We start from the raw sequence: 24,232 nt of genomic DNA on the forward strand, positions 1-24,232 counted from the left end.
AGCTGGTCTCCAGTCATCTTAGTTAACCATTGCCACTGGACCAAGACCTAGCTCTGTCAAGCCCGTATGGTGGCTGGTGTGCAATGGCCACCACATGTTAAAAAAATCCACGCACAGGCATCTTTCACCCTTCAGGATGTAGTTCAGGACCTGGAATATTGGGTCCTTCATTGAAACACCTGTGAACTCATCCTTTTTTGGCATGGAAACAAGTCATCCTCGATACAAGGGACCGCATATAGTGGATGAGGGAAAAGCCTGCAGTATGGATGAGCAAGCTAACTATAGCACCATGGTGTAGGAGGCCATTCAAGTGGGGGGAGTTAAAGCGAATGTAGTTGTGGTTGGGGACAATATAGTCAGATGGATAGATACTGTTACAGCCACGACTGGGAGTTCCGAAGGTTCTGTTGCCTGCCCGGTTCCAGCATTAAAGACATCTCCTCACGGCTGGAGAAGAACTTGGAGTGGGAAAGGGAGGATCCATATAGGAACCAACGACATAGGTAGAACTAAAAATGATGTTCTGCTGAGAGAGTTTGAGGAGTTGGGGTCCAAATTAAAAAGCAAAACCTCAAAGGTAATAATCTCTGGATTTTTACGTGAGTCACACGCAAATTGGCATAGGGATTAGGAGATTCGAAGGTAAAATGCATGGCTCAAAGAGTGGTGTGGGAGGCAGGAGTTTTGCTTCATGGGGCACTGGCAACAGTACTTGGGAAAGAGGGAGCTGGTCCGTTGGAACAGGCTCCACTTAAACCGAGCTGGAATCAGTCTCCTGGAGAATTGAATAACTAGGACTTTAAACTAATGAAGGGAGGGTGGGAGGATTCAGGAAAGAGTAAATTTAAAAGCAGCAAGAGAAATGTCAAGGCTCTAGAGCAGAGCAAAGTTTTGGGTAAAAATAAGCAAAGTGGGTCGGGAAGGGACAGGGAGAGTAACAAAGGTAATCGGGTATAAGTGACGAATGTGACATCAGGGAAAAATAGAAAAAAGTCAAAGTTAAAGGTACTATATCTGAATGTGCAAAGCATTCACAACAAAATAGCTGAATTAATAGTGTTGTATATCTGTAAAGCATGCACTCCCATGTTCTGCCACCAGGGAGCGCATCATCTGAAGTCCCAAGGGATCCCAGCATCCCTTGGGAGCACTGTATATAAGCCAGCCCTTAAGGCGACTTGCAGGACAATGTGAGTTTGATGGCTACTTGGAGCAGATACGCTGAGACATTTTTGTACTGGGCATTGGCCACGAGACCATCCTATGAAAACTTTTGATTGTAGAGACACCGACCCTCAGTAAGGCCATTGCGATAGCACAGGCGTTTATGTCCACCAGTGATAACACCAAACAAATCTCTCAGCACACAAGTGCTAGCAATGTTCATAAATTAACTGGAACTGTGTTTGCGAGCAGATATGTACAGGGCAGAAACCACGAGTCTGCAACTGCCAGCAGGCCTCAGGTGACCTAGATGACTCAGAGTCCGCAACAAAGGGTGAATGCAAAGCAATTCACACCTTGTTGGCGTTGTCGAGGCTTCCATTCAGCCTATTCGTGCCGCTTCTGGGATGATATCTGAGCGCTATCACATGTCGATGAAGCCTCATGTACCCAGGTTCTTAACAAATTTCCTTCCTTTTTGAGCCAGGCATTGGAAACTTTTCCAGGGTGAAGATGCGGATCCACTTGGTCCCAGAGGCACGACCCATTCACCACAAGGCACGAGCGGTACCTCACATGATGAGGGAGAGAGTGGAAATCGAGCTGGACAGACTGCAACGCGAGGGCATCATCTCCCCAGTGGAATTCAGCAAGTGGGCCAGCCCGATTGTTCCAGTACTCAAAAGTGATGGCACGGTCAGGATTTGCGGTGATTTAAAAGTAACTATTAATCGTTTCTCGCTACAGGACCAATACCCGCTACCTAAGGCAGACGGCCTATTTGCGACACTGGCAGGAGGCAAGACATTCACCAAGCTCGACCTGACTTCGGCCTGCATGACGCAGGAGCTGGAGGAGTCTTCGAAGGGCCTCACCTGCATCAACACGCACAAGGGACTGTTCATCTACAACAGATGCCCGTTTGGAATTCGGTCGGCTGCAGCGATCTTCCAGAGAAACATGGAGAGCCTACTCAAGTCGGTACCACACACGGTGGTTTTTCAGGACGACATATTGGTCATGGGTCGGGACATCGCCGAGCACCTACAAACCTGGAGGAGGTCCTCCAGCGACTGGACCGCGTAGGGCTGCAGCTGAAGAGGTCGAAATGCACCTTCATGGCAACAAAAGTGGAGTTTTTGGGGAGAAAGATCGCGGCGGACGGCATTCGGCCCACAGATGCCAAGACAGAGGCTATCAGGAACGCGCCCAGGCCACAGAACGTCACGGAGCTGCGGTCGTTCCTGGGACTCCTCAACTATTTTGGTAACTTCCTACCGGGGTTAAGCACCCTCTTAGAGCCCCTACACATGTTATTGCGTAAAGATGAGAACTGGGTATGGGGAAAAAAACAAGTAATTGCTTTTGAGAAAGCCAGAAACAGTTTATGCTCCAACAAGCTGCTTGTATTGTATAATCCGTGTAAAAGACTTATGCTAGCATGTGATGCGTCGTCGTACGGAGTAGGGTGTGTATTACAACAAGCTAATCTTGCAGGGAAGTTGCAACCTGTCGCCTATGCCTCCAGGAGCTTGTCTAAGGCCGAGAGTGCCAACAGCATGATTGAGAAAGAGGCATTAGCATGTGTGTTCGGGGCAAAGAAAATGCATCAGTACCTGTTTGGCCTCAAATTTGAGCTGGAAACCGATCACAAGCCCCTCATATCCCTGTTCACTGAAAACAAGGGGATAAATACTAATGCCTCAGCCCGCATACAAAGGTGGGCACTCGCGCTATCAGCGTATAACTATACTATCCGCCACAGGCCAGGCACCGAGAACTGTGCGGATGCTCTCAGTCGGTTACCATTGCCCACCACAGGGTTGGAAATGGCGCAGCCCGCAGACTTGTTGATGGTCATGGAAGCGTTTGAAAATGATAAATCACCTGTCACGGCCCGCCAGATTTGGACTTGAACCAGCCAAGATCCTCTGCTGTCCCGAGTAAAAAACTGTGTACTGCATGGGAGCTCGGCCAGCATCCCCGGTGAAATGCAAGAGCTAATCAAGCCGTTCCAGCGGTGAAAGGACGAGCTGTCCATTCAGGCAGACTGCCTGTTGTGGGGTAACCGCGTAGTGCAACCCAAAAAGGGCAGGGAGACGTTCATCTTGGATCTCCACAGCACACACCCGGGTATAGTAATGATGAAAGCGATAGCCAGATCCCACGCGTGGTGGCCTGGTATCGACTCTGACTTAAGAGTCCTGTGTACGGCAATGCAGCATGTGTGCTCAGTTGAGCAACGCGCCCAGAGAAGCACGATTAAGTTTGTGGTCCTGGCCCTCCAGACCATGGTCGAGGATCCATGTTGACTATGCGGGCCCGTTTCTCGGTAAAATGTTCCTGGTGGTGGTGGATGCTTTTTCACATGGTCGCGCCACTGTGTCACGGGAAATTGATCTGAATGACCCTGTGTATGTGCTAAACTATGGACATGGTCCCAAGTGGATCACGGGCATGGTGATAATTAAAGAAGGGAGCAGAGTTTGTAGTCAAACTAGACAATGGACAGATTTGCAGAAAGCACCTGGACCAAACGAGGCTGCGGTTCACAGACTGCCCTGAACAACCCACAGCAGACACCACCTTTTTCGAGCCCATAACCCACACCCAAAGGATCAACGACACCACCCCGGACCAGGAAATTCAACCCATCACGCCCAACAGCCCAGCAAGGCCAGGCTCACTCAGCAGCCCTGCAGGGCCAACAACACGTCAGCCCAGCGAGAGCACAGCCAACACACCAGAACAGACATTTGTACCGAGGCGGTCCACCAGGGAAAGAAAGGCACCCGACCGCCTCACCTTGTAAATAGTTTTCACTTTGACTTTGGGGGGGGGGAGTGATGTTGTGTATCTGTAAAGCATGCACTCCCATGTTTTGCCACCAGGAAGTGCATCCCCTGAAGTCCCAAGGGATCCCAGTATCCCTTGGGAACACTGTATATAAACCAGCCCCGAAAGCCTGTTCCTCACTCTGGAGAGTCTTAATAAAGACTGAGGTTACTGTTACTTTAACCTCCCTGTGTGCAGTCTCATCTGTGTTAGGAACACAATAAATAGCACAGTTAGAAATTAATAGATTTGATCTAATAGCCATTATGGAGACATGGTTGCAAAGTGGCCAAAGTTGTGAACTAAATATTCCAGGATATTTAACTTTAAGAAGAGATTGGCAAAATGGAAAAGGAGGCGGGGTAGCCCTGATAATAAAGGATGGGATAAAGACAGTAGAAAGAAAGGATCTTAGCTCGGAAAATCAAGAAGTAGAATCAGTTTGGGTGGAGTTAAGAAACAGCAAGGGGCAGAAAACATTGGTGGGAGTTGTTTATAGGCCCCAAACAGTAGTGGTAATGTAGAGTATAAACCAGGAATTTAGAAGCGCATGTAATAAGGGTAATACAGTAATCATGTGGGATATTAATCTACATATAGACTAGGCAAACCAAATTTGCAGAGTAGTGTGGAGGACGAATTCATGGAATATATACAAGATAGTTTTGTAGATCAGTATGCTGAGGAACCAACGAGGGAACAGGATATTTTAGATCTAGTATTGTCCAACGAGAAATGGTTAATTAATAATTTTGTAGTAAAGGGGCCCTTAGGAAAGAGTTACCATAATATGATAGAATTTTATATTGAGTTTGAAAGTGATTTAGTTAAATCTGAAACTAGGGTCTTAATTCTAAACAAAGCAAACTACGTTGGTTTGAGGAGCAAGTAGGCTAAGGTAGATTGTGAAATGACATTAAAAGGTGTGACAGTAGGCTAGTAATGGCTAGCATTTAAAGAATGAATACATAATTTCCAAAAACCCAACAGGAAAAGTGGTCCATCCGTGGTTAACAAGAGGAGTTAAAGATAGTATTAGATTAAAGGAAGAGGCTTATAATGTTACCAAAAAGAACAGTAAGCCTGAGGATTGGGTGGATTTTAGAATTCAGCAAAGGAGGACCAAGAAATTGATAAAGAAAGGGAAAATAGAATATGAGAGTAAACTAGCAAGAGACATAAAACAGATGGTAACAGCTTCTATATGTTTGCAAAAAGGAAAAAATTAGCAAAAGTAAATGTGGGTCTCTTACAGGCTGAGACAGGAGAAATTATAATGGTGAATAAGGAAATGGCAGAGAAAATAAACAAATACTTTGTGTCTGTCTTCACAGAAGAAGATGCAAAAAAACCTCCCAGAAATAGTGGAGAACCGAGGGTCTAGCGAGAATGAGGAATTGACAAAAATGAGTATTGGTAAAAAAATAGTACTGGAAAAATTATGGGACTGAAAGCCGATAAATCCCTTGAACCTGATGTCCTACATCCTAGGGTTTTGAAAGAGGTGGCTATAGAGATAGTGGATGCATTGGTTGTCATCTTCCAAAATTCCATAGTCTCTGGAACGGTTCCCGCGGATTGGAAAGCAGCAAATGTAACCCCACTATGTAAAAAAGGAGGGAGAGAGAAAACAGGAAACTATAGACCAGTTACTTTGACATCAGTAGTAGGGAAAGTGCTAGAATATATTATTAAGGATGCAGTTACAGGACACTTATAAAATAATAATCGGTTTGGACAGTCAACATGGATTTATGAAAGGGAAATCATGTTTGATGAATTTTTAAAGAATTTTTTGAGGTGTGACAGCAGAATAGGTAAGGGGGAACCAGTGGATGTGGTGTATTTTGATTTTCAGAAGGCATTCAATAAGGTGCCAAACAAGTGGTTATTAAACAAAATTAGGGCTCATGGGATTGTGAGTAATATATTAGCATGGATTGAGGATTGGTTAATGGACAGAAAACAGAGAGTGGGAATAAACGGGTAATTTTTGGGCTGGCAACTGTAACTAATGGGGTACCACAAGGATCGATGCTTAGGCCCCAGCTATTCACAATCTATATCAATGATTTGGATGAGGGGACCAAATGTAATATATCAAAGTTTGCTGATGATACAAAGCTAACTGGGAATGTAAGTTGTGAGGAGGATACAAAGAGGCTTCAAGGGGACATAGACAGGCTAAGTGAGTGGGCAAAAACATAGCAAATGGAATATAATGTGGAGAAATGTGAAGTTATCCACTTTGGTAGGAAAAATAGAAAAGCATTTTTAAATGAGGAGAGATTGGGGAATGCTGGTGTTCAGAGGGACCTGGGTGTCCTTGTACACGAATCACTGAAAGTTAACATGCAGGTACAGCAAGCAATTAAGAAAGAGGATTTGAGTATGAGTAAAGATGTCATACTGCAAATACATAGGGCCCTAGTGAGACCACACCTGGAGTATTGTGTACAGTTTTGGTCTCCTTACTTAAGGAAGGATATCCTTGTCATAAAGGGAGTGCAGTGAAGGTTCACCAGACCAGTCTAGAACCAAAGGTCACTGTCTCAGAATAAGGGGTCAGTCATTTCGGACTGAGATGAGGAGAAATGTCTGCACTCAGGGTAGTGAATATTTGGAATTCTTTACCCCAGAGGCTCAGTCATTGAATATATTCAAGACAGAGATTGATAGATTTTTGGAAATTAAGGGAATTAAGGGAATCAATCAGTGCAGGAAAGTGAAGCTGAGATAGAAAGTCAGCCATGATCTTATTGAATGGCTCGAGGGGCCAAACAGCCTAATCCTACTCCTATTTCTTATGTGCTTATGTCCCTTCTCGGCCTAGCCTCTCCTTACCTTGGTAACCTTCATTTAGCCCTTCATCCCTTCTCTTCTAATGCTCGTCCACTGCGCCTTTCATTCTTGCTTTACCATTGATAACAGGTTGATAACAGCCATTTTATTCCCTCAATCGAAACCTTCTTTCCTAAACCCATTGAACTCTCCTCCCCTTCAAAATCAATCCTTAAAACCTATTCTTTCGACAGCACTTTTGACCATCTGCCTTAGTCTGAGTCTGATTCTAACTGTGAGTGTCTTGGACATTTATTTTACGTTAAAGGCACGAAAAAGTGCACGTTTATATTGGTATTAATGTTGTAATGTATGAGAACAGAGACTGAGTATTAACAGGTTATTCAGTTGTGGGAGCTACCACTGCCGTGCCCAATTCTGTCCTTTCCCCATATATATGTAAACTCCCAGCAGGGATGAATGGACAGCAATCATAAGGAGGAACCTCATCTGATATTTTCATACCTTAGCTCCTGGCCACTAGCTGAGATCAGTCATCTTACCTCAGGCCAACGACTAAACTTGGGATCTTCCTGGTCTATATGAATCACTATCACACCACATGGAACATTTGCCAGTGAGGGAACCAAGAATGATTTTTTTCAAACAAACATTTCTAATCACATGCTGTTCACAGAATTCTCAGTCAGAAGGCTGTGACGTCACTGCAGCACATAATCTAGGCTAGCAGTGCAGAGCTGAGGGAGTGCTGTATTTTCTGAGGTGCTGCCTTTCAGCCAAGCTGTTAAACCAAGGCATTGTCTTTCTACTCAGTAGATGCAAAAACGGCTTGTTGCATTATTTGCAGGCAAATCCTTCCTCAACCAACAGCACCAAACGCAAAGTATCTGGACATTAATATGCTGTGCACAGATTGGCTGCCATATTTTCCTACATAATAATGACTGCACTTCAAAAGTAATCCATTGGTTATAAAGCGCTTTCGGATGTCCTGAGAACGTAAAGTCGCACTATATGAATACAAGGGAGTTGAATTTCTGCAGGGGTCTGCCGGATCGTCCGCTCTAACTTCAATAGAAGGTTCGCGGGTACTCTAGAGAACTGGGAAAACCCCGCAGAAATGAACCCCAAGATCTTTCTTGAATTAACTATACACAAATTAACAGTAATAATGGAATCAAAGGTAGGAGATGAGAACATATCTCTGTTTTACTGCTTGTGGTGGTGCTAAAACCCATTATAAAGGTCACTTTCTTTGTTGTTTTATCATTGTTGTGCAAACCATAATTATATTATTATGAAAATGCAACTATCACTTTGAATTTCTGGATTCTCTCATTCTCCCTTGTTGCTCTCAGATTCCTTCAATTCATTTGAATCCCCAGAGGAATCCATACCAAAGTTGTTAGTAGTTGTACAATGTGCCATAATGTCTTTGCGGACCTCTTTACAGACTGGCGTCTCTCCGGATTCCACATAGACCCAATTACACTTGTAACCAGACAAAGCCATTTATTGCTCACATTGTCAGCAATTTTAATTAGAAAAATAAAAGCTGCTGTTTGGTATTATGTGTTTATCTGTTTGGTGCCTTTGTGGGCTGTTTTAAATTAATTTATGCATACTGTAAAACTTTTTTTTTTAAAGTCCCTTCAGATCATCCCTATGCAACCACAACTAGAGTCACAGCTAGAAATAAACTTGTCCCACCAGACAGTACAAATGGTAGCAGGCAGCTCTCCAATCTCCGTGCACACCAGGGCGTGGCTCTGATTGGTATGTGCTTCTCATATACCACTTTTGCACAGACTAACTGAACTTTCCACAATACAACATGCTCGAGTCTCACTCGTATAAAAAGGCTGTAACAATAACTTTAGAGGGGCCTATGAGCACCTTTCATTTCTTTTTGAGGACTTCTCTTCAGCTCCTGCTCATGATGGTTATCCGATTATTGTGATCCATGAAAGCATATCTAACCCCGCTTGCAGTATCCAACTCTGATCAGGAAGACCTGAATTCGAGCATTGCAATTGTGTGACCATTTTTTTATTATCACATTTGTCTATTACCTCTTATTTATTTCTCCCTAATTGGACACATTCCCTGTCTGAGAGCAGGAAAGTGACCTGCTTCTCGTCCTTGGCCAGTTTCTGTTGAGCCAGTCTGTGTGCAAGAGTTGCTCTGGATGACACAACCCTCCTATTTACCTTACTGCTATCCACTCTATGCACTGGCATCTCTCTGACTTCTTTCTTGATCAATAACTTTTAAATGAAACTCCGACATGGTATACACGTGCTTGAGGTTTCCTGTTCCAAATCCATAACATTGCATTTGACTACATCTTCCTCCATTCCCCAATGTATCAGCCTGCAACCTACAGCTTGGTCTAAATAACCTACCTCCATGCACATTTTCAGGTCAGCTACAAACTTATAAAAGGTCCCATTAATGCCTTTCTCTAAAACATTAATGAAAATGATAAACAGTAGTCCCAATAAACAGCCTTGTCGGACCTGTGACCAGGCTCCATTAATGGGAACCCTGTGCCTATCCAGCATGGTGCTTGATCTTTAGTCCCATGTGATCTAATATTTTCCAATAACCTTGTTGATGAACCTTTGGAAGTCTGGGTGTACAATGTCAATAGAACTACCTTCATTCACTATTCAATCAATTAAGTGAAGCAGGACCTCCATTTCCTGAAGCCATGCTGGGATTTCCTAATTGCCACTGAACTCACTAAGTGATTATAATCACTGTACTGCCTTCCAGAAATTCCCTAAAATGGATATCAGATTGATCATTTTCAATAATGGGACTACGTGAGCCTCCTCCAATCATTGGAACTAGCCAGATCTCAATAAGCTATTAAATTTATCAGCTAGTTACTCACATACAACCATCTTCTTTTTTAAACAATCTGGGATTTTCTTTAAGTACTTAGCAGTGTTGTCATAAAATTATATATTTTTTTGCCAATTTTCTGTTCTCCTTTACTGAAGGGGCTTACTGTTGGTGGGGTACATTTCTACAGGCACCAGTTGTCTGCACAAATGGCCATTCTACACATCTGAGCCAAATGGTGAGTGTTGGCAAATTATTCGACTCTGCATAGCATCTCAGCCAATCCAAATCCTGTCCTCACTCAACACCTACACATATGCACATTTTAATAGGTATCATTGGATAACAATTAGGAGCAGGAATATGGGATGATTTCTGCCCTCATCTCCCCCAAGCCCAGGGGCATTGAGAATAGTTGTAGCCTCTCAATTACTGCCCTGGCTTAGCCCAACTAACTCAGCACAAACTGGATGTTGAACCTGGGAACTTCTGGTTTATATGGTTTAGTGTCACATTGTATTTATTGGGCAAATGAGAGAAGGAATGAAAGAAAGTAAAGAAAAGCTGGAGTTTAGGGGCAAGAGAGAGAAAGAAAATAAAGAGCGAGGCCCAGAAAAATAAAACAGGCAACCAAAGTGTTGTGTCCTTAGATCTCTAACAATGACTGCACGAGGCAGTGTGCTGTACTTGAACTGTAGTGACCTTAGGCCTTTATTAGTTAATTCCAGAGTGAGGATCCATTTGGTGGCCTGCCTTTTATACTAGGCCAGGCACACCTGTACAGGTAACCTACGAGTCTCCCACTGCTGTGCCCTCTGGTGGCACACCTTGTGATAGTACCAACAGTGGCCATGTAGGAGACATGACATTACTTTTCCCTGAGCCTTTCATGCAAGTCGCCTCTGCATTGACTGTGCTCTGGGCTTAGCTCTATGTGGGCTCTGTCTGGTTGACCCTTGACAGGTCGTTTCAATCTTGGGTAAGTGGTTGGTGCAGTCGAGTGCTGGTGGTTGCTGTTTGTGTGTGGTCCTTGACTACTCCATTCTCCCCCCACCCCACATTGATTATGGTGGAGGCTCCTAGCATTCATGTGCATTCAAGTTCAGGAAAATAGGTTTGCATTACATTTGTGGTTCCATTGTGAGACAAGTACGTTAGACTGGTGAGATGCCTTATCGATGCAGTGACCGGTGCGTGAGGACAAACTATTTCCAGAGCTGCTGGATTGTATCCCTGCGGTCTGGTGGCGGCTCAGTGTCCGGAGCTGGCAGTGGGAACCTGGTTGGCTCGAGTTGCCTGCTCTTGGGGCTGTTGCCGTGGTCCCTAGCGTCGGCCCAGTTCACAGATGCCTGTGACCTCCCTGTCCTTTCTTTGCGTCCTGGGTCGCTGCTGCTTCCTGAGGAGCTGTTGTCTAGCAGTGCACAGGGAACTGCTGACTCGCTGGCCTGGGCGTTGTTTGGTTTGGGATCCTAGCTGGTCCCGGTCCCCTTTGGGGGAACTTTGGCGGGTGACCCTTTGTTTACGGGTATGGCCTTGGTGGCGATGGGGACTGGGGACTGCGCCTCAGTACAGCCTGCTCCTTCAGGCTCGTGGCGGTTAGTGCTATCGGGTGCCTTAGAGTGGAGCCGATCAGGGACATGGTATCGATACCGGTGCCATTGCCCTGCTGAGGTCGCTTGCTCTGCAGCTTGTGTGTGTTGGCTGCTTGTGGCCACTCTCCATGGTGCATGACTCTGGTCCCCGGGACGTAGGCTACAGCATTGGGTAGCTCGCTGGACCTGTGTGCTCCCGATGGGTGTCTGCCCGCTGCATTGGCTGCGTGCAGTTGAAACCCTGCATCGCATAACTTTTCATTACTTATGATGAACACACTGTGGGTCCGATCACGATCGCGTGACTTTTTCTTGCTAGTTGTATGCGCACAATTCAGATCATCAATTACACATTTTACATAATCGCATGACTTTTCCTCGCTGGTTGCATGTACACAATTCAGATTATCAGTTACACATTTTACATGATCAATTACACCTTTTGTCTCTGACTTAAAATTACTATTACATTGCTTAAGTGTGTGGAACTGTCCCTTTAATTGAAGTGGGTTGCAGGCCTCCTTTAAGAGAGACTTGCTTGCTTTACCCCAATCCACTTCTCCGCTTGGTGCTACGTGTTGCTCCATCAGCGATGCACCTCGTGGTCTGGCCACGGCCATCTTTGTCTTCAGTGCCTCACCTCGTGGTTTGTGTGCCATCTTTTCACCATCCACGATGTCGACTGCGGTGATTCTCTTCTCCCCGGGTTTTGCCTCCGAAGCTGGGAAGTCGCCTCTGAATCCGATTTTCTTCCTCCGGAGTCTGGAAGGTGCATTCGGGTCATCTCAGCTGGATCATCTCCACGCGGTCGTGCTGAGCGGTCTGTGCCGCGGCTGCCGTGCTGGTCTGCTCTCCGGTGCCAGGTCCACCCTCAGGTGAGGGCTTGCTTTGCCTCTGAGCTCAAAGGATGTCGATCGCTGGAGGGGTGAAGTCTTCCCACTTCCAATGGATCTTCTCCATCCACCTTCTGCCGAGCAGCGTTGGTCCATCACCTGCAACAATCCACAGAGGTAACTTGTGCATTGCACCATCATGGAGTACCTTTACATTCACACCAACAGTGATTGGGATAATTTCATCGGTGTAAGGGTGCGCAGCTTTGCCTGAACCGGGACCAACTTGGGTTGTTCAGCTTGACTGTCCCATAGCCTCTCAAAGGCTTCTTGATTCATCACTGACTGCCTCGCCCCCATGTCCACTTCCATGAAGACTGGAACGCCCTCTATCTTGACTTCCATCTTCAGCGGGGAACACTCGGTGGTGCAGGTAAACATGCTATATACCTCTCTGTGGGGCTGGGCTGCCTCTCTGCCTATCGATTCATAATCCGCGCTGGATTCCTGGCCATCTGCAGACTCTTCATTGACATAGTGAGTCATATTTCTCTTACACATTCGCTGGAGGTGGCCCTTTGTGCTGCAGCCTTTGCATACATAGTCTTTAAAGCGGAGCTGGTGAGCCCTGTGATTCCCTCCACAAAGCCAGCATGGTGTTACTCGATTAGCCCCCCTCAGTTAAGGGACTCAGGGGCCTGTTCTCTCTTCCCTGAGAGGGTTCGAGCTCTACAGTTCAGCCCCTAAATGGTGCTACTCTGTGCACAGTACCTGCAGGGTTTGAGTCCTGAGGGTGAGTCTTCTGCCTAGAACCGCAGATTGAGATCATGAATGACTGGCTCACAGAGATGGCCTTCTGCAGTGTGATTGTGCCGACAGTAGCTTGTGAAGGAGGCCCTCATGGCCAATTCCAATGACAAAAATGTCCCGAGGTGGATGCCGAACTCGCACGGTGCCGCCAGCCTCCTGAGGTCTGCGGCGTACTTCGCGACTTCCTGGCCTTCGGGCCATCGGTGGGTATAGAGCCGGTGTCTGGCTGTGAGGATGCTGTCCTTGGGCTTGAGTTGCTCATGGATCAGGGTTACGAGCTCCTTGGATGTCTTGGTCGTTGTCTTCGCTGATGCCAGCAAGACCCTGATGAGGTCATAGATGGTGGATCCACAACTGGTTAGCAAGCTAGCTCGGCGCTTATCAGCCAGTGTGGCTGGGTCGTCTCCTGCCAGATCATTTGCTGTGAAGAAATGTTCGAGCCTCTCCACAAAGGCATCCCAATCATCATCATCGGTGAACTGCTGCAACATACCAAGGGTAGTCATTTTCGCGTAAAAGTTCGTAACCTCGTCGCCAATTGTTGTGTCCTTAGATGCTCTAGTAATGACTCCACAAGGCAATGTGTTGTACTTGAACAGTAATGACCTTAGTCCTTTATGTGTTAACTCCAGAGTGAGGATCCACCTGGTGGTCTGCCTTTTATACTAGGTCAGGCACATCTGTACAGGTAACCTACAAGTCTCCCACTGCTGTGCCCTCTGGTGGCACACCTTGTGATAGTACCAACAGTAGCCATGTAGGATACATGACACAAAGATTCTGAAGCAAAACAGGAGAGAAGCAGTTAATGCTAAATGTTGTATTACAGCTTTGGATTGGAATTGTGGAGTATATGTACAAGTTACACCACACTGAGAAAAATATTGAACGGTTCAATTGTTTCCATATGTTTTCTTGCTGCACTTTTCCTCCTGTATATTCAAGAAAATCAACAAGAAACTACAGAAAATAATAGAAACAAAAAGAAAGATGAAGTGAGCCAAGGGGGATTATTTAAAATACTTGCAAACAACATAAATATAAATAGCAAGGAGTGGAAATTCGGTCGGAGGCTAATTAGGGCGCTAACGGCGGCGGGATGATAAGTTTTGCACCGGGAAATGGTTTGTGTCTGCAGCCACAAAATCCAGCAGCTGGGCCCTGAATGTTGGGCGAAGCACTAATAGAGGCATTCCACACCTCTCTTGGGGTGCTAGGCGGCTGGGCAACTGAAAATCCCGAGCTAAAACCTTGCTCACCCCATATAAACATAAATCGCAAAAAGAAAAAAAAGAAAAACAATTACTTACCTGATGTATTCATTCCTTCCCTCACTGCCGCCGGAACAGCTCACACCACTTTCCCAGGTGGTCCTGCTACGGGGCGCTACAGGGTCAGCGCAAAACAAAAATCATTGCACCGTTGAAACCAGGGGTGTTGCACACCGGCTTGGCGCTCCCGAGTGGTACTGGTCAGCGCCACCGGCACCGGCACACTGAATGTGCCGAGCGGCGTGAATTCTGGCGTTCGCGGCTCCAGCCCCTTTAGCCACCCTGTTCCAACCCATCCCAAGGACATTAAGCGAACGAATTTCTACCCCCATGAGTTTTTACAAACACCTCAGGTGAAAGAGAATTATTAAGGAGGGAGTTGGACTAAAAAAATAGCTTGGTGAGTTATTACGCTGGATAAGGAAATGGCAGAGTAGCTTAATGAATTTACAAGGATTAGGAAGTAGAAAGAAAAACAATATATTGATGTAGAAATGAGCAAACCATTCTCAAGTGGCTGAGGGTGCTAAGAATAGACAAATGTCTGAGACCACATGGTATGCACCGCAGAATACTGAGAGAGGAGCAGAGGGATGAATCATGATTTCAAAAAAGTCATTAGACACAGGAGCTGCGCTAAAAAAGTAGATGTTGGTAAATGTCCCTCATAAAGCAAAAGTGAAAATCCGGATAATATCAGCCAGTTAACTTTTCGTTAGTAGTAGGAAAGTTATTTAGACCAGAACTAAAAATAAAATAAATGAGTACTTAGAAAGGCATGGCCAGATTGGAGATGATCAATATGGATTTCTGAATGTCATTGACTCACCTGAATAATTTCTTTGAGAGTAATGTAAGGTATAGATGGTAGGGAGAGAAAATACAATAGATGTAGTATAGACTTCCAGAAAACATTTAATGAAGAGCCACCTAAATAATAGTTTGAGAAAATGGAAATTGGCATTAATGAAACAGATGACTGAAACGCAGGTAAAAATGTGTTGCGGTAAACGGATGTTTCTCAGACAGACAGACAGTGGCTATGGGGAGCCCCAGGAATACATATTGAGACTACTTTTATTCTCTGCATATCTAAATGATCTGAACTTAGACATAAATAGGTGGATATCAAAGCTTGCTGATGATACTGGAATTCTTTGAGGCTGTAACGAACTTGGTGGATAAAGGGGAACCAGTGGATGTGGTGTATTTGGACTTCCAGAAGGCATTCGACAAGGTGCCACATAAAAAGTTACTGCACAAGATAAAAGTTCACGGGGTTGGGGGTAATATATTAGCATGGATAGAAGATTGACTAACTAACAGAAAACAGAGAGTCGGGATAAATGGTTCATTCTCTGGTTGTCAATCAGTAACTAGTGGGGTGCCACAGGGATCACTGCTGGGACCTCAACTATTTACAATCTATATTAACGACTTGGAAGAAGGGACTGAGTGTAACGTAGCCAAGTTTGCTGACGATACAAAGATGGGAGGAAAAACAATGTGTGAGGAGGACACAAAAAATCTGCAAAAGGACACAGACAGGCTAAGTGAGTGGGCAAAAATTTGGCAGTTGGAGTATAATGTTGGAAAGCGTGAAGTCATGCACTTGGGCAGAAAAAATTAAAGAGCAAGTTATTTTTTAAATGGAGAAAAATTGCAAAGCGCTGCAGTGCAATGGGACCTGGGGGTACTTGTGCATGAAACACAAAAGGATAGTATGCAGGTACAGCAAGTAATCAGGAAGGCCAATGGAATCTTGGCCTTTATTGCAAAGGGGATGGAGTATAAAAGCAGGGAAGTCTTGCTACAGCTATACAGGGTATTGGTGAGGCCACACCTGGAATACTGCATACAGTTTTGGTTTCCATATTTACGAAAGGATATAGTTGCTTTGGAGGCAGTTCAGAGAAGGTTCACTAGGTTGATCCCGGAGATGAGGGGGTTGACATGAGGAAAGGTTGAGGAGGTTGAGCTTCTACTCATTGGAATTCAGAAGAATGAGAGGTGATCTTATCGAAACGTGTAAGATTATGAGGGAGCTTGACAAGGTGGATGCAAAGAGGATGTTTCCACTGATGGGGGAGACTAGAACTAGAGGGCATGATCTTAGAATAAGGGGCCGCTCATTTAAAACTGAGATGAGGAGAAATTTCTTCTCTGAGGGTTGTAAATCTGTGGAATTCGCTGCCTCAGAAAGCTGTGGAAGCTGGGTCATTGAATAAATTTAAGACAGAAAAAGACAGCTTCTTAAACAATAAGTGGATAAGGGGTTATGGGGAGCGGGCAGGGAGGTGAGCTGAATCCATGATCAGGACAGCCATGATCTTATTGAATGGTGGAGCAGGCTCGAGGGGCCGTATGGCCTACTCCTGCTCCTATTTCTTATGTTCTTATGTTCTTATGATACAAAACTGAACAGTTTGTAAAAGATGCCGTTAAATATAGAAATATATGAGTTAATTATCAAGAAACCCACCCTCAAACTAACATCCAGGCTTAGGCTGACAAGTGGCAGATAACATTCACACCACGTAAGTGTCAGGCAAGGGCACTAGAACTAGGAAAAGTCCTAGCCATCGTCCCTGACTGTCAACAATACCAAAATTGCCGAGTTCTCAACCATCAATACTTTGAGAGCCACTGTGCATCAACCCTCGAGATTCAAGAACAGGGCAGAGGCTGGATACTCTGTGACGAGTGACTCACCCCTCCAAGCCTCTTAACCCTCTAAAAAGCTGAGGTCAGGAGTGTGATGGGTGCAGCTACAACAACATTCTAGAAACTCAACATTATCCAGGACAGAGCAGTGTTCTTAGTTGCTGTCCTTGCCCTGACATCAATATCCACCTCCTCCACCACTGGCACACTATGTCAGCAGTATGGACTATCAAGAAGATGTAGTGTAGCAACTTGTCATACTTACTTTGTCAGAACCGTCAAGCCGCATGACCTTTACACCAAGAAGGACGAGTGGAATCGGCACGTTTTAATTGGTTCTTTAGCTCCCTCTCCCATGGAAACCTTCAGGTTCCCTCCAAGTCACACTGCCCTGCCCTGACACATATCGCAGTTCCTTCATCATTGCTGGGTCAAAATTCTGGTGTTTTCTATCAAACTTCATCATGAGAACACCATCGTCACAAGGTCTGCAGCAGTTCAAAGAGAAAGCGCACCACCACCACCTTCTCTGGGTGACTAAGGACAAGCACTAAATGGAGCCTTGCTAGCCACATTCTGAGAACAAAACTTATTTTTCTTTTATTGGTAGCTGTTACTGATTGCCCATTTTTGATTTGTAATTTTCTGAACTTCATCACTGATAGTTTTCATTCATGTATCATGGCTGCTGATTAGTATGTGATTTATTACTGTTTCATCAATGAGAAATTTCAGCCTGTTAACTTTAAGAAATTTGTGCCTGAGGAGATGTGATGCCCAAGGAGTGACACAGAAAGTGTGTGTGAATTGTGGCGCAGCTCATGCATATGTTGTTTTATAAGTACAGAAACTTGTCGAGAAACTGTGTGCATATGTATGTCAAACTGATATTAAGTAAACACTGAATGAATTCGGACACAGGTCGGTTAAGAGTCAGGAGACATTGTGATCCTGGTGCGTCTGTCGCTGAAGAGTTTAGCCTAGAAATTAGACCGTGCAATGCCTGTTTACACGCTCTATCTGGTTTTTAAGAACTCATCTCTACATTCCAAATCCAAATGAATGCCTTTATTTCTTTATACTTGTTTTACAAGTGTGACTCCAAAATTTGTATTTGGCAGTTTGTGATGCTTGAAGTTTGATGGACACTTGACATGCAACGGGCAGGAAATGTGCACATATGGAAAGTTTCTACGTCTGCAAGCACTTCCTGTCAATTTATTTCCATTATAAATCTTTATGTCCACATTTATAATGGAAACTGCCTATGTAAACTAGTAACATTGTAATTACCTTCTCTTCCCAGAGGTGGCACATTGTTCACAGTGTTCAATCAGAACTGAAAGCTGTGGGGTGGTCTTGGAATATAGCAGTACTGTGGGGGGGGGGGGAGGGGTGGTCTTGGGGTTTGTTGGCACTGGGAGGAGTCTCCTGTGGTGTGCAAGAAATTGGGAGGCTTGGGCAGATGACCTTGCGTCAGAACTGATATATAGATATATAGATGGGAAATGCTAAAGGTTATATTTGCCAGAATAACTATTTGTACTAGTTATTGTTTGTCCTTCTGTACATGCGCACAATGGACTCCGCCCTTTTTTGAGCATGGGCCCTCGATTCGGTCGCGCATGCGCAGTGCGACCCACGAGGAAGTCGGAAGTGGCCAATCCATGAGTCGTGTGGAGCTGGAGCTGGATTTGCTTCGAGCCTTTGGATTATTTGGAACATTTTCACGGCCTTCTGTGGGAGAGAAAGCATTGGAGGTAGTGGGAGAGAGAGAGTGTGGGGAGAGAGAGTAGGGGGGGAGAGAGAGAGTGGGGGGAGAGAGAGAGAGAGAGTAGGGGGGTAGAGAGTAGGGGGAGAGAGAGAGTGGGAGAGAGAGAAGAGGGAGAGAGAGAGTGGGGGGAGAAAGAGAGTAGGGGAGAGAGAGAGAGTGGGGGGAAGGGGGGGAGAGAGAAAAAGAGCCGGGGACGGGGAGGGAGAAAGAGAGATGAAGGGGGGAGTGAGAGATTGTGCGGGGGGGACAGAGACGGGGAGTGGGGAGAGAAAGAGAGAGACGGAGGGAGGGGGAGAGAGAGAGAGATGGGGGAGGGGGAGAGAGAGAGAGATGGGGAAGGGAGAGAGAGAGAGACGGGGGGAGAGAGAGACGGGGGGGAGAGAGAGAGACGGAGGGAGGGAGAGGGAGAGAGACGGAGGGAGGGAGAGAGAGAGAGAGAGAGACGGCGGGGAAGAGAGACAGAGTCAGCGGGGAGAGAGAGGGAAAGCGGGAGAGGGGATTGGAGGGGAGAGAGGAAACTCAGGGAAGATGGATCATGTTCTTCCAAATCCCTTTACAACCACACCCAATTCCTTGGAAAGCTCGGTGCGTGTGTCACAAGGGACATCATTGAGTTGGATGAAATCCGGAAGTCACGACACTGTCACTATTTACCATACCCAATAAACCTGATAACAATCTGTGACCCACACACAATGCCCCATCTATGGTGGGGCGGGGTGGGGGGTAAGATCAGCAACTTGGGCTGGGATGGGGTCGGTAACTTTAGCTGGAGTGGCATGAACTTGGGCTGGGGGGGTATGAACTTGGGCGCGGGTGGGGTAAGGAACATAGGCTGGAGGGGTAAGGAACATAGAATGGGGGGTAAGGAACTTGGGCTGGGGCGGGTAAGGAACTTGAGCTAGGGGAGGCATGTACTTGGGCTGGGGGGGATAAACTTGGGCTGAGAGAGGGTAAGAAACTTGGACTGAGAGGAGATTAAGGAACCTGGGCTGGGGGAGGCATGAACTTCGGCTGAGGGGAGGCAGGAACTTGGGCTGGGGTTGTCAGGAATTTGTGCTGGGATGGGGGAGCTCTATCCTCTTTGGGGCCTGAAGTCAGAAGGGCTCGAATTACACTTTGCAAAGTCGCTCAGACCTTGGGCTGGGCGGTTCAAATTATACATTCCAGAAAAACTTCTGGGTGTGGCTTATCCTCCAAGGAGACCAATCAGCAAACAGGTCATGTGATCATGGAGAGCAAATCAAAGCATTTTCTAGTGCAAATTGCTGCGCCCTATATTTGTCCATGAAGGCTCACCCTGTCGTTTGACATCATTGAGTTGAAATCAGCTAAATTACAAAAGTAAACATTGGGCTGATATGAAATTCTTTGTCTACTAATTTAACAAAGGTGCTAAATATAGCAATTAACAGGAAGGTAATGTTGAAATAAGCTGAGTGAGTTATTGAAGTACATCGTGTAGACAAGACATACTGCAGCCACAAACCAGTGGCAAGAGCCACAAGCTAGCAGACTAGTCTGTCTTCGATGGTGTTGAACTTCTTGAATGTTGTTGCGGCTGTACTCATTCAGGCAAGTGGTACGTATTCCATCAAACAACTGACTTGAGTCTTATAGATGGTGAAGAGATATTGAGGGGAGCTTTTGATTTGGTTAAGGATAGGAATGACATAGTATAGAGTGGATGCTTTGTGTTCACCTGCACCTCCTTTCCCCCTCCAGGTGTTGTTCGAATGGTGAGACCAGTTATCGGACCGTTCAGAACCATCTTAAAGTTGGAAATGGAGTACTATTTGACAGGGCAACTGTCTCATCGCAACGTTGTGCTCGTTTACATCTACATCTCGGAAAACTGGTTCTAGGGTCTTTCTTCACGTGAAAGGTAACCTGTAGCAAACAGAACTGGTCACAGCTGTTAGCCACTGAATATTACAGGAAAAATTCTTCTGTACTTCACTTCTGCTCCCTAAACACCAGCACCAGTATGAGAATGATGCTTAAAGCAGAGCTGCATGCTTATTAAAGATCTATGTTTCTACTCAAATGTATATTTAGAATAAAACTTTTTTAAAAACTCACTTCACTACGTTCAATATTTTTCAAGTAAACTCATATCTAGAACAATTACGGTTCAGTAGGGAATAAGCCAGGGAGACTATTAAAATGGCATAGTCTGGATACCTGGAGGGGGCAGACAGCTGAGCAATATTTTCCTCACACACAAACAACACCATAATGTTTTTGCAATGCAGTGAACTATTTGAACATGAATTGCATTCGAGTGTTTGTCAAACAAACAAAAAGGTCGGCTTCTGAATGTCCTTTTAATAGTTTGCACTGCACTGAAACACTTGGAGTTAATCCACATCAGTTCAGCACAAATTAACTTTTGGTATTAAAGTAGTGAGCAATATTCATTGTCTCTACAAGCTCCGAATCAACAGCAATATCCTTAATGGTTTCATGACACATGGGGGTGGAATTTCCTTTAGGGATGTAATCGGGAAGTTGCTCTCAAAATGATGCCCATTCGTGCACCCATTTCACCAATGTCTACTTACACCCAGATTTCCTGCCAATCTCGTTAACATACACCAAAATGTAAAAATGGCCATAAACGAGAAGAAATCACCATAAGCAATCAGTGATTGCGGAATGCACCAAACTTACACTATATATTCCTTCTTCAAGTATGAAAATTAAAGTTTCAAGCCATCTACCATCCATGCTTATAAGAACATGCAATGGTGGAAGCTTTTAAGTTATTAATGTGATATATACTGATACCATAAAATGCATTCAAAGAAACAGAAAATACAGTGCAGGTCTTTGTAAGGAACATTTTAAAATTGCTTAGAAAATTGCAATAAAACACAAGAAAAATGACTGTGTTTCCTGCTGCACCTAAAACTCTGGACTTAATTTTACACAGATTTTGAACCACCAAAATTGCAGGAATGTCATGTGTATGGCTCTTTAGCCTGGGGGTGTAGCCATTAGAATGAGCTGAGATGCATTCGGGCACAGGGATCGATAGACGGGTGTAACATATTTGTACCCAGATTTCCTCAATCTTTTTGGCCATATATTTGCTTTACACCCCAATTACACGTGTCTCTGGGCCCAAGCGCACAGGAAATTCCACCCCACGCTGTTTGTAACTGTGTTAAAAGCAGGAGCAATTGTATCTGCATTTGGATTAATATGTATGTGATCGTGTGCAAACTCTGAACATAAGCAAAAGGTATGCAATTGTTTGGTTTTCAATGACTCTAATGCTGTGTCCAAGACTATTGAGATGTTTCCAGTGCTTGGTCAATCCTCCCAGTTAGATAAGTCAGCCTCAGAGGGCGAACACTCCATAAAACTGCCCGTGCTATTCTTATAATGTAGTATTATACATCAATAGCACGCACGCTCTCATGTATTAATCTTATTTTATAAAGCGCCACAGAGTGTTTAGCCCCATTTTAAGTGGGACAAAAAAAGAGTTTCTGAGGTTCTCGACGTTAATCCATTCAATGTTTGGGTACATGCCAAGACACTGCATAAAGGCACTAACCACTGCTGGAATGGGTTGGAGTCCCCAAGTAACCATGTTTGATTATTCTCAGACTTCGGCTCAACCCCAGTGGACAATGAATGTTCAGATTTGCGAAAGTTTATCAATGTAATACTGGAAATGAAAGACTTGGTGTAGATCTTGCAGTGAAACTGCAGGAGTTAGGGTGACTGAGTCCTTGTGTGGTACGACATTGTAGGTTGCCTGGAGCTGTCAGACAACTGACAATACAGACTGACATGTTCATTCCTTCGAAACAAAGGGCCTGCTGTTTATGTACAAAAAAATAAACTCCTTTTAATCAAAGTTTTGAAATGTCTTTTATTCTTTGATTTGTTTTGTACATAATGTTTTAAAAACTAGGATCCTATGACTATATTTTGCCAATGATGATGTCCCTTCACTGGTTGAAACAGATTATCTTCCAGCGAGACTGTTGGGTGCAGTGACTTAAAGAAGCAAACTACACCTTTTTGTTGCTTTACCCCAGAGGAGCATCCACAGCTCTTATAGAGGAATCTGCAGGCTAACCTGCCCTCCATTCCAATGTACTGGCTGAAGGAAGACATCCAGTGATGGACGGTAATGCGAACTGACTTTGTGGTGGTAAGGGAATGGGGGGAGAAGTATAAGAAATCCTGCCTTGCTGCAGTTTGAGACTGTGATCCAGCAGTGAGTCATCCACCCCGGGAGCTTTGAAGCTGTGCTGTATTCGGTAGTAAGTTAGTAAGAGGCAGCTTAAGAAATTGCTTCTTGCAACTCCATCTACTGATTCAAAGCAGCCGAGCCTTTTCCAAAAACTTAAGTGTTTTTTTAAAATCAAATGTAGGATTTCAGAGTAAGAATGTATAATGTAGATACGTTACTGCAGAACTCACGAGGGGGAGTCGATGATTTCTGCTGCTGTTTAATGTCAGCAATGCCAGAGATATGCATTAAACTAGCAAAAAATCAACAGAAAGGTTGGCATTAGTTTTTATACCTTTTCTACCGAGGTTTTGCACCCTAAAAGGGATTGAAATTGTTTTTTTAAAGTCTGCTGATGCTTGTGAAGACCTGTTTAACGATCCTTCAGTAAAGTGCAGCAGTTTTCCACAGGTTGGAAATTTAAACAACTAGGTAGGGATTAGCTCATCAGTTGAGATGGAGTTAATTCAACAATTGAATAGCTAAGCTATTTGCCAGAGTATTGGTCCAACATGATTCATCCTGCAATTGTGACATTAATTTCAATGTTGTTATCGATGGGAGATGGATGTGCAGGAGTGAAGATTCTACTGCAAACTAAACACCCATCCCACCAACTACCATGGGCTTTTAAACAGTCTCCTGGGTTGCACTCAGCTGAGCAGCATTTGGCTCAGGGGCAGGTTAAACAGATCAGCAATAAAACATTTAAGAGCCCCAAAGTGTTGCCCTTAAATGTTGCATATAAACCTTCCTCATAACAAATCCAAAACTTCAAGGTTTGGATATTTAAATCATTACACACACAGAACTAACCAAGAAATCAATTTAAATGTACAGTTCATTATGAACTAAACAAGCTGACAGCACACACAATTTCTTATCTTGAGTAGTAGTTAAATTGCAGTTTACTCTTTATGATTTCAAAACTCACAAGTTTATTATGCACAGAAAAACATACTTTGGGGTAGAATTTCTGCAGGGGGGGTCTCTTGATTATCTGCAGAAACCCCATTTATGCTGTTTCTCCTGGATTTTCCTCTTATGACAGATGATCAGCAGCACTCCCATGGAAAATGCCACAGAGGACAAGTCAACTTGTTTTACACCTGAAAAACAGACAAAATGAGATTGAATTTCTCCCTGGTTGTTAGTATCATTGGGTTCCAGATCTTTCTGTGATCAATGTCCTCCAGGAGTGGCATTATCTGGGTCATTTACAAATACCACGTCAAGATCAGCAATGCTTTTCATTGCTTCCCTTACACATGGAGTCAGGAAGCTGTGGTAATATATTAGCATGGATAGAGGATTGGCTAACTAACAGAGAACAGAAAGTCAGGATAAATGGTTCATTCTCTGGTTGGCAACCAGTAACTAGT

The 24,232-nt window shown here is 44.6% G+C and overlaps 1 protein-coding gene across 2 annotated transcripts in view; it reads left to right on the forward strand.

Moving 5' to 3' along the window:
* The window catches only part of fbln1 (fibulin 1), a 219,023-nt gene extending 196,554 nt beyond the window's left edge, over positions 1-22,469 (forward strand). For both annotated transcript variants that reach the window (XM_070900531.1, XM_070900533.1), the window contains one exon: positions 20,324-22,469. In XM_070900531.1, coding sequence (XP_070756632.1) covers positions 20,324-20,463 — 140 coding nt within the window. In that variant the 3' untranslated portion in view covers positions 20,464-22,469. The remainder of the gene's footprint in view (positions 1-20,323) is intronic.
* The last annotated feature ends 1,763 nt before the right edge of the window (positions 22,470-24,232 follow it).

Source organism: Pristiophorus japonicus, chromosome 15, assembly GCF_044704955.1.
Source record: "Pristiophorus japonicus isolate sPriJap1 chromosome 15, sPriJap1.hap1, whole genome shotgun sequence".
Taxonomy (NCBI): domain Eukaryota; kingdom Metazoa; phylum Chordata; class Chondrichthyes; family Pristiophoridae; genus Pristiophorus; species Pristiophorus japonicus.